We start from the raw sequence: 10814 nt of genomic DNA, 5'->3' as shown, positions 1-10814 counted from the left end.
GAGATGGAGATGGAGATGGAGATGGAGATGGAGATGGAGATGGAGATGGAGATGGAGATGGAGATGGAGATGGAGATGGAGATGGAGATGGAGATGGAGATGGAGATGGAGATGGAGATGGAGATTGAGATGGAGATGGAGATGGAGATGGAGATGGAGATGGAGATGGAGATGGAGATGGAGATGGAGATGGAGACAGGGATGGGGATGAGGGTGGGGACTGGGATGGGGATAGACATGGAGATGGAAACAGAAATGGAGGTTTAGATGGAGATGACAAAGATGGAGCAGCCTCCACCTGGGCTGGCCATGGCTTGAGGATGTGGATGCTCGTGATAGGGCATAAGTTCTTGACCTGGCTTTTCTCTGCAGCCTCCCACTCCGGAAACAGACTATCCTGACCTGTCTCCAGATGAGCTGGAGGGTTATCCCGAGGAGGACTACTCGCCCGTGGGCTCCTACGATCAGGGGGCTGCTTTCTCTCTGTCCGTGAGGCGGCCCGAGGAGCTGGGCTCACCCCCGGGATGGTACGGACACAGCCACCCCGAGGGAGCCGTGTTCTACCCCGAGCACTTCACCTCCGACACGGTACGGGGACGGGGACGGGACACGGGATGTCACATCCTGACATGGGATGGGGATGGGAATATGGACGGGGATGGGAAGAGGGACAAGGATGGGGATGGGGACAGGGATGAGGATGGGGATAGGGACAGAGATGGGGATATAGATGGGACAGGAACAGAGATGGGAATGGGGACAGAGCTAAGGAAAGGGCCAGGGATGGACATGGGGACGATGACCAGAACAGGGACTGGGATGGAAGGGCAACGAAGCTGGTGAGGGGTCTGGAGAGTAAGTCTGATGAGGAGAGGCTGAGGGAGCTGGGGGTGTTCAGTCTGAAGAAGAGGAGGCTGAGGGGAGACCTTCTCGTGCTCTATAACTACCTGAAGGAGGGGTGTAGAGAAGCGGGGGTTGGTCTCTTCTCCCAAGTCACAGGAGACAGGACAAGGGGAAATGGCCTCAAGTTGCGCCAGGGGAGGTTTAGATTGGAGATTAGGAAACATTTCTTCATGGAAAGGGTTATCCAGCATCGGAATGGGCTGCGCAGGGAAGTGGTTGAGGCACCATCCCTGCAGGTGTTCAAAAGATGGGTTGACATGGTCCTCAGGAATATGGTTTAAAGATTTTTTATTGCTTATTTCTTATATATTTTTTTGTCAGAGTTAGGTTGATGGTTGGACTAGATGATCTTTAAGGTCCCTTCCAACCCAGACGATTCTATGATTCTATGGGGACAGGGATGGGATATGGACAGGGACAGGGATGGGATATGGACAGGGACAGGGACGAGGATGGGGAGGGGGATGAGGACAGGGATAGGGACAGAGATGGGACAGGGATGGGGATGGAAACCTCAGGTATCACCCGCTCCCTCCCTCCCTCCCCAGGTGCCGGCCAGTGGCCGCCACAAGCGGGCCAGCAGTGGCTCCAGCCAGGACAGCGGGCTCTTTGCCTGGCACAGCCCCGTGTCCCCGGCGCTGGGGCTCAAGGAGGAGAAGGTGAGAACCCCAGGGAGGGACGGGGGACCCTTCCCCACCCCAGCACCGGGGAGGGCAGGGAGCAAACCTGACATCCTCCCCCTCCACCCTTCCTCTTCCAGTTTAAAAGCCTCGAAAAAGCCGGGGTGCTCAACCGGACCAAGACGGTGGACAGAGGGAAGCGGCTCCGGTAAGCGCGTCCTGGTGTCCCCCACCAGCAGAGGAGGGAGCCCCAGGGGGGTGGAGGGGACAGGGCTGTGCTGTCCCCCTGTGTGACCCCCCCTCTGCTCCCCAGGAAGAACTGGAGCTCCTCCTGGACGGTGCTGGAGGGGGGGATCCTCACCTTCTTCAAGGACTCCAAGCACTCGGCTGCTGGTGCCTTGGTAAGAGCCCCAACGGCCTCGGTGGGGCCAGCACCCATGGGACGGGGCCAGCACCCATGGGACAGGGCCAGCACTCATGGGATGGGGCCAGCACCCATGGGATGGGGCTAGTAGCTACAGGGCAGGGCCAATAGCTGTAGGACAGGGCCAGCGCCCACGAGATGGGGCTGGCAGCTGTGGGATGGGGCCAGCACCCATGAGATGGGGCCAGCATCTGTAGGATGGGGCCAGCACACATAGGATGGGGCCAGCAACCTGCAGGATGGGGCCAGCACCTGCAGGATGGGGCCAGGACCTGCAGGATGGGGCCAGCACACATGGGATGGGGCCAGCACCTGTAGGGTGGGGTTGGCAGCTATAGAATGGGACCAAAACCCATGGGATGGGACCAGCACCCACAAGACAGGGCTGGCACCCGTGAGACAGGGCCAGTGAGCGCTGGATGGGGTCAGCACCCGCGGAATAGGGCCAGCACCCGTGAGTCAGGGCTAGCAACCACAGGATGAGGCCAGGTCCCATGAGGATGGGGCCAGCACCCATGGGAGAGGGCTTGGACTCCTGGGACAGAGTCAGCACCTATGGGATGGGGCTGGAACCCATGGAAAGGAGCCAGGACCCATGGGATAGGGTCAGGATCTGTAGGATGGGGCCAACACCTGCAGGATGGGGCCAGCACCTGTAGGATGGGGTCAGCACCCATGAGTCAGGGCCAGCAACCACAGGATGAGGCCAGCTCCTACGAGATGCCCCATGGGAGAGTGCTCATAGCCATGGGACAGAGCCATCACCTATGGGAAGGGGCTGGAACCCATGGGACAGAGCCAGGACCCATGGAATGGGGCTGGAACCTGTGGGATGGGGCTGGAACCCATGGGAAGGAGCCGGAACCCATGGGATGAGGCCAGAACCCATGGGAAGGGACTGGAACCCATGGGCAGGAGCCAGGACCCATGGGATGGGGCTAGGACCCATGGGATGGGGCTGGAACCCATGGGATGGGGCTAGGACCCATGGGATGGGGCTGGAACCCATATGAAGGAGCCAGGACCCATGGGATGGGGCTGGAACCCATATGAAGGAGCCAGGACCCATGGGATGGGGCTAGGACCCATGGGATGGGGCTGGAACCCATAGGAGGGCCAGCAACCTGCAGGATGGGGCCAGCACACATAGGATGGGGCCAGCAACCTGCAGGATGGGGCCAGCACACATAGGATGGGGCCAGCAACCTGCAGGATGGGGCCAGCACACATAGGATGGGGCCAGCACCTGTAGGATGGGGCCAGCACACATAGGATGGGGCCAGCAACCTGCAGGATGGGGCCAGCACACATAGGATGGGGCCAGCAACCTGCAGGATGGGGCCAGCACACATAGGATGGGGCCAGCAACCTGCAGGATGGGGCCAGCACACATAGGATGGGGCCAGCAACCTGCAGGATGGGGCCAGCACACATAGGATGGGGCCAGCACCTGTAGGATGGGGCCAGCACACATAGGATGGGGCCAGCACTCATGAATAAGGTCAGCACCCATGAGTCAGGGCCAGCAACCACAGGATGAGGCCAGCTCCTACGAGATGCCCCATGGGAGAGGGCTCATACCCATGGGACAGGGCCAGTACCTATGGGAAGGAGCTGGAACCCATGGGCAGGAGCCAGGAACCATGGGATGGAGCTGGAAGCCGTGGAAAGGAGCCAGGACCCATGGGATGGGGCTGGAACCTGTGGGCAGGATCCAGGACCCATGGGATAGGGCTGGGACCCATGGGATGGGGCTGGAACCCATGGGAAGGAGCCAGGACCCATGGGATGGGGCTGGGACCCATGGGATGGGGTTGGAACCCATGGGCAGGAGCCAGGACCCATGGGATGGGGCTAGGACCCATGGGCAGGAGCCAGGACCCATGGGATGGGGCTAGGACCCATGGGATGGGGCTGGAACCCATGGGATGGGGCTAGGACCCATGGGATGGGGCTGGAACCCATATGAAGGAGCCCACCCCCAACACCCACCACCCGCTGCCCGGATGCAGAAGCTGCCGTGGGTCTTGCAACACCCTGCGGTGACAGAGACAGGGGAAGGAGAAGGGACGGACTCACACCCCCGGGGGGGAGGAGAGGGGCCAACGGGAGGGGAAGAGTGGCCAGAGCACCCCAAAACCCCGGGGGGTGGGGAGAGCAGGAGGGTCTGATGGCCTTCCCCCTGTGGAAACCCCAAGGGACTGTCCCCTCCCTGGGGACAGCCACCCGGACTCCTTTCCCCATGGAATGCTGCTCCTACGAGGGGCTGTCACCAAGAGGAACCCTGAAGCTGAAGACCCTCGGGGTCTCCAGACAGGGCTGGGGATGTCCCACCAGGTGTCAGTGGCTGTAGGACTTGGTTGTTCCCAAGGTGGTTGCCACCAGGTGTCGGTGGCTGTAGGACCTGGTTGTCCTCAAGCTGGTGGCAACCAGGTGTTGGTGGCTGTAGGACTTGGTTGTCCCCAAGCTGGTGGCCACCAGGTGTCGGCAGCTGTAGGACCTGTTTGTCCCCAAGCTGGTGGCCACCAGGTGTCGGTGGTTGTAGGACCTGGCTGTCCCCAAGTTGGTGGCCATCAGGTGTCGGTGGCTGTAGGACCTGGCTGTCCCCAAGCTGGTGGCCACCAGGTGTTGGTGGCTGTAGGACCTGGCTGTCCCCAAGCTGGTGGCCACCAGGTGTCGGTGGCTGTAGGACCTGGTTGTCCCCAAGCTGGTGGCCACCAGGTGTCGGTGGCTGTAGGACCTGGTTGTCCCCAAGCTGGTGGCCACCAGCTTGGGGACAGCCAGGTCCTACAGCCACCGACACCTGGTGGGACATCCCCAGCCCTGCCTGGACACCCCACCCCACGGCAGCAGCACCATGTCCTGGTCCTGCAGAGAGACCCCCAGTGCCATGGGAGGGGACAGAGATGTCCCGTGGTGGGGGGACATTTGCCACTCCTGCCTTTCTGGAGGAGGAAAGTCCACAGACACCTCCCCCCATGTCCCTGTCCCCTCCGGGGGGGTGCCAGTGGTGTCACCCTCATCCCCTTGCTCCTACAGCGTCACCCCAGCACCCTGACCACCCCCGAGCACACGGTGGAGCTGCGCGGGGCCACCCTCGCCTGGGCCGGCAAGGACAAGTCCAGCAAGAAGCACGTCCTGGAGGTGAGCCCCGTGACAACGAGGGGGACATCGGTCACCCATCGAGGTCCACGTGTGGTGATGCCATCACCCGCCTGGTTCATCCCACCAGCAGTGAAGGGGACGTGCTGGGGTTGGTGGTGGTGGGACAACAGGGCTAGGACCAAAGGGACACACTGCACTGCTGGCCACCATCCCTTTCCTATGGGCATGGAGATGTCACCAAAGGAACATCCCCACTCCTGGAGGGGTTTTTCCTCTTGGGATTTGCACGGGGAGGAGGTTTCCAGCCACCCCAGCTCGCGGGCAAACGGCAGCAATTGGGGGTCATTGGTGTAATGAGTTGGGGGCCGTTCTCAGCCATCACCTGGCCCCCGAAGCTGGGTGGTTGTGACCTGGTGGCCCTGCCCTGAGTCCTGTCCCCTGCTCCTGCAGCTGAAGACGCGGGAGGGCTCCGAGTTCCTCATCCAGCACGACTCGGAGCAGATCATCGCCGCCTGGCAGAAGGCCATCGCCGACAGCATCGGCAAGATGGTGAGCCAGCACCCACCCACCACCCCACCGCCCGGCCACCTTGGGGATGGTCACGGGGGGTCTCACCCTGCTCCTTCCCCAGGGCACCGACCTCCTTGGTGAGGACGACACCGATAGCGCGGCTGAATTCGGCTCCCGGGAGAAGCTGGGGGGCAGCGAGGAGAAGAGGGCAGGTGAGCTTGGACATCCTGGCACGGGGATGGCCACCAGCAAAACCACCAACCAGGCAGGGGAGGTGGCCACCCTGCGGTGTCCCCAGCTCGTTGTGGTGGTGGGACGTGCCAGGAGCACCCTAGTCCCCTGGGAGGATGGTGACCTGTGCCCTGTCCCCCCCAGCAGCCGGGCAGGGGATGGGCAGTGCCAGCGGGGAGAACGACTCCAGCAAAGTCCGCAACAAGCTCCGCAAGTTCCTGCAGAGGCGGCCGACGATGCAGTCCCTGCGCGAGCGGGGCTACATCAAGGGTGGGTTCCCCATGGGGGGCTACATCCAGGGTGGGTGCTGGGATGGGGGTACATCAAAGGTGGGTTCCTCAGGTGGGGCTACATCAAGGGTGGGTGCTGGGATGGGGATACATCAAGGGTGGCTTCTCCATGGTGGGTCTACATCAAGGGTGGGTGCTGGGATGGGGCTACATCAAGGGTGGGTGCCAAGATGGGGTTACATCAAGGGTGGCTTCTCCGTGGTGGGGCTACATCAAGGGTGGGTGCTGGGATGGGGTTACATCAAAGGTGTGTTCCTCGTGGTGGGGCTATATTGAGGGAGGGTGCCAAGATGGGGCTATATCAAGGGTGGGTTCCCCGGGTGGGTCTACATCAAGGGTGGGTGCCAAGATGGGGCTACATCAAGGGTGGGTGCTGGGATGGGGTTACATCAAGGGTGGGTTCCCCGGGTGGGTCTACATCAAGGGTGGATGCTGGAATGGGGATACATCAAAGGTGTGTTCCTCATGGTGGGGTTACATCAAGGGCGTGTTCCTCGTGGTGGGGCTGTATCAAGGCTGGGTGCCAAGATGGGGCTACATCAAGGGTGGGTTCCTTGTGGTGGGGCTACTTCAAGGGTGGGTGCTGGGATGGGGCTGAGAACCCTCGGGATGTCCCCAAGCTGGGAGGTGGGTGCAGACAGTTGGGAACGGAGCTGGGACAGAAGGTTAGGGGACCAAGCCCAGCCCTGGACCCAATGTCACGGTGACGGGTTTGAGCACGTCCCATCACCTCCAGCCACCCCTCATGGGAAGGGGCCCTCCTGCGATGTCCCCAGCCTGTCCCCCACCCTAGACCCACCTAGACCCCTTTCAGTGTCACCCAGCCATACTCAAGTCCCCGTTGGTTCTTCCAGATCAGATTTTTGGCTGCTCCCTGCAAGCACTGTGCGAGCGGGAGCGGGGGACGGTGCCGCGCTTCGTCCTGCAGTGCATCCAGACCGTGGAGAGGAGAGGTACCACCCGGGGACGGGGACAACCCAGGGGACACCAGGATGGGGACAACCATGGGTAAAGCCTAAATTTGGTGGTTGGGTTTTCCCTGGAAGCCCAGTGCTGGCTGCTCCAGGCATTGGCATGACCATACTGTTCAATGTCACCATGTGCCACCTCACTGTGGGCATCTCCCAAGGGACACTGGGGACACGTTGGGTACCTGGAGCTCCATCAGTGGTGGCTGGTGTCACATCCCAGGGTGGGTTGTGGTTAGCCAGGATCTTCCCCCCCCAACTCCGTCATCTTCTGCCAGGTCTGGACATCGATGGGTTGTACCGGGTCAGTGGCAACCTGGCCACCATCCAGAAGCTGCGCTACAAGGTGGAGCACGGTAAGGTCACCTGCTGTGACAACGGGGGACAAATGGGATATAGCCCCCCACCCCAAAGGCAGGGTGACAGGGTTCCAGATGGGGAGGGAGAGACGGGGACCCTCACCCATCCCTGGAGCTCTGGGACCACCCTGAGCTGCTGCCCTGGCCCCACAGAAGAGCACCTGGACCTGGATGACGGGCGCTGGGAGGACATCCACGTTGTCACCGGGGCACTGAAGCTCTTCTTCCGGGAGCTGCCAGAGCCACTCGTCCCCTTCGGCCACTTCGACAAGTTCATCGCTGCCATCAGTGAGTCCTGGGGACAGGGACAGGGGTGGGGACAAGGATGGGATGGGATGGGATGGGATGGGATGGGATGGGATGGGATTGGGATGGGATGGAGATGAGGATGGAGATGGGATGAGGATGGGATGGAGATGGAGATGGAGATGGAGATGGAGATGGAGATGGAGATGGAGATGGAGATGGAGATGGAGATGGAGGTGGGGATGGAGGTGGGGATGAGGATGGGAAGGGATGGGGATGGAGATAGAGATGGGGATGGAGATAGGGATGGGGATGGAGATGGGGATGGAATAGAGATGAGATGGGATGGGATGGGATGGGATGGGATGGGATGGGATGGGATAGACATGATGGGACAGGATGGGACAGACATGATGGGACAGGATGCAGTGGGACACATGGGACAGGACAGACATGATGAGATGGGATGGGATGGGATGGGATGGCACAGAACAACATGAGAAAGGACAGACATGATGGGACAGGATGAGGATGAAGATGGGAATGGGACAGGATGGATGGATGCTCCAGCTGCTGGATCCGACATCCCATCCTGTCTTCCCTCCCCCTGCAGAGATGCAGGACCCGACCAGACGAGGCCAGTGTATCCGTGACCTGGTGTTCTCCCTCCCGCCCGCCCACCACGACACCATGAAGGTCCTCTTCCGCCACCTCTCCAGGTGACACCTACCTCACTTCTCCTAACCCTCACTCCCCCTAACACCTCCCCGCCTCCCAGAAAGGGGACAGGACCTGGATTTTGGGGATGTGCTGGGTGACACTGTCCCTCGTCCCCGCAGGGTGATCGAGTACAAGGAGGAGAACCGCATGTCGGTGCAGAGCATCGCCATCGTCTTCGGCCCCACGCTGCTGCGGCCGGCGAGCGAGGAGGGCAACATGGCCATGCACATGGTCTTCCAGAACCAGGTGGTGGAGCACATCCTCAACCAGTACGGCTACATCTTCCCCGATGGCTAAAAACCACCCCGGGGGACACGCATGGGGACAAACCCAACAGCGGGGACATGAAGGAGCAGCATCTCAGGGGAAGGACTTGGCTGCGTGTCACCTCGGTGGTGGCAATCACGGGTTCCATGAAGGGCAGCGCGGTGGCCCGGCTTGCTCGGGATGTGGCTTGAGGGACAGGCACCGGAGCTGGGGACACCCCGAGCACCCCGTCCCCCGCTGCCACCCACTCCCACCGGGGCCACATCCGTGGGGATTGAGCCCCGGGGTGGGGTGTGGGATCTGGGGTGGGGGGGGACGATGGAGCCCTGAGGTCCCCAGCTCCCCGGGGCCGGCGGCACAGACCTGGTGTCCCCAGGTGAGAGGATGGAGGTGGCCGACCGGGCAGTGCCCGCGGGGACAGTGCCACTGACTATGCCATGGCCAGAGCCAGCGTCCGGCACGAGCCACCAAATTCCCAAATAAAGAGCCAAATTCCCAAATAAAGAGCCCCTTCATAGAATCATAGAATGGTCTAGGTTGGAAGAGACCCTTGGGATCATCGAGTCCAACCATCTCCCTCCTCTGCACTCGCTCCAGCACCTCCAGATCTCTCTTGGATTGAGGTGCCCAGAACTGGACACAACACTCCAGGTGTGGCCTCCCCAGTGCTGAGCACAGGGGCACAATCACCTCCCTACTCCTGCTGCTCACACTATTTTTGATACAAGCCAGGATGCCATTGGCTTTCTTGCCCCCCTGGGCACAGGCCGGCTCATATTCAGCCACGAGGGTGAGGCGTTGCTGGTAGGGCACGGGGACACCCCCAGGGGACACCTCCGGCACAGCCCAGGAGCTGGGGACACCCCGAGCACCCCGTCCTCCACTGCCACCCGCTCCCACCGGGGCCAGATCCGTGGAGATTGAGCCCCGGGATGGGGTGTGGGATCTGGGGTGGGGGGGACGATGGAGCCCTGAGGTCCCCAGCTCCCCGGGGCCAGCGGCACGGACCTGGTGTCCCCAGGTGAGAGGATGGAGGTGGCCAACCGGGCAGTGCCCGCGGGGACAGTGCCACTGACTGTGCCATGGCCGGAGCCAGCGTCCGGCACAAGCCACCGAATTCCCAAATAAAGAGCCAAATTCCCAAATAAAGAGCCCCTTCAGCCACGAGGGTGAGGCGCTGCTGGCAGGGCACGGGGACACCCCCAGGGGACACCTCTGGCACAGCCCAGGAGCTCCTGGTGGCCCTCAGGGACAAGATGTGCCCCTTGTGCCCTACAAGGAGGAGGGGACCCCAGCGTCCCCAGAGGGGGGACACTGCAGGTCACCGCGTCCCCTGGGCTTTGGGACACCTTTTGGGGCTGGCATGGCCAAAGACAATGTCACCACGGGTGTCACCACGGGTGTCACCATCAACAACAGGGAGGGGTTGCCAGAGGAATGTCACCCCCCCCTTCATCACCCAGAGTCACCCCTCTGCGGTGGGGACACTTTGGGTCACAATGGAGACAGTTTGGGACACAAGTGGGGGGCGAAAGGGACAGCAAGGGACCCCCCCCCCCCCCTCCATCACCCAGAGTCACCCCTCTGCGGTCGGGACACTTTGGGTCACAATGGAGACAATTTGGGACACAAACGGGACAGCGTGGGGGGCGAAAGGGACAGCAAGGGACACAACTGAAAAGCTTTGGGACGTGACGGGGACACTAAAGGGCACGGCAGGGACACGAGGAGGCCTTGGGACACGGTGATGACGCTTTGGGACACAAGGAGGGCAGGTCAGTGGTGACAGGGGTTTGGGACAGTGCGGGATAGAGAGGGGACATTTTGGGATGCAGCGGACACTTTGGGTCACAATGGAGACAATTTGGGACACAAACGGGACAGCGTGGGGGGCGAAAGGGACAGCAAGGGACACAACTGAAAAGCTTTGGGACGTGACGGGGACACTAAAGGGCACGGCAGGGACACGAGGAGGCCTTGGGACACGGTGATGACGCTTTGGGACACAAGGAGGGCAGGTCAGTGGTGACAGGGGTTTGGGACAGTGCGGGATAGAGAGGGGACATTTTGGGATGCAGCGGGGACACTTGGGGACACAACGGGGGCACTTTGGGGTGCGGTGGGGACATTTTGGGGCACAAGGGGACGCTTTAGGGTGCAAGGGGGCGCTT

The 10814-nt window shown here is 61.6% G+C and overlaps 1 protein-coding gene across 1 annotated transcript in view; it reads left to right on the top strand.

Annotated features, from left to right (window-relative positions):
• Positions 1-9124, top strand: part of LOC106899820 (rho GTPase-activating protein 27-like) — a gene marked incomplete at its 5' end in the record, with an annotated part of 12638 nt that extends 3514 nt beyond the window's left edge. Inside the window, 11 exons of the mRNA XM_014961741.1 lie at positions 857-859; positions 1837-1924; positions 4987-5091; positions 5503-5601; positions 5684-5774; positions 5938-6063; positions 6938-7036; positions 7330-7407; positions 7564-7698; positions 8270-8375; positions 8496-9124. Coding sequence (XP_014817227.1) covers positions 857-859; positions 1837-1924; positions 4987-5091; positions 5503-5601; positions 5684-5774; positions 5938-6063; positions 6938-7036; positions 7330-7407; positions 7564-7698; positions 8270-8375; positions 8496-8673 — 1108 coding nt within the window. The remainder of the gene's footprint in view (positions 1-856; positions 860-1836; positions 1925-4986; positions 5092-5502; positions 5602-5683; positions 5775-5937; positions 6064-6937; positions 7037-7329; positions 7408-7563; positions 7699-8269; positions 8376-8495) is intronic.
• Between the last annotated feature and the right edge of the window lie 1690 nt (positions 9125-10814).

The sequence above is a fragment of the Calidris pugnax genome, unplaced genomic scaffold, assembly GCF_001431845.1.
Source record: "Calidris pugnax isolate Ruff unplaced genomic scaffold, ASM143184v1 scaffold865, whole genome shotgun sequence".
Taxonomy (NCBI): domain Eukaryota; kingdom Metazoa; phylum Chordata; class Aves; order Charadriiformes; family Scolopacidae; genus Calidris; species Calidris pugnax.
Note: the sequence above shows the minus strand (reverse complement) of the source record. Positions and strands in the feature narration are given on the sequence as shown.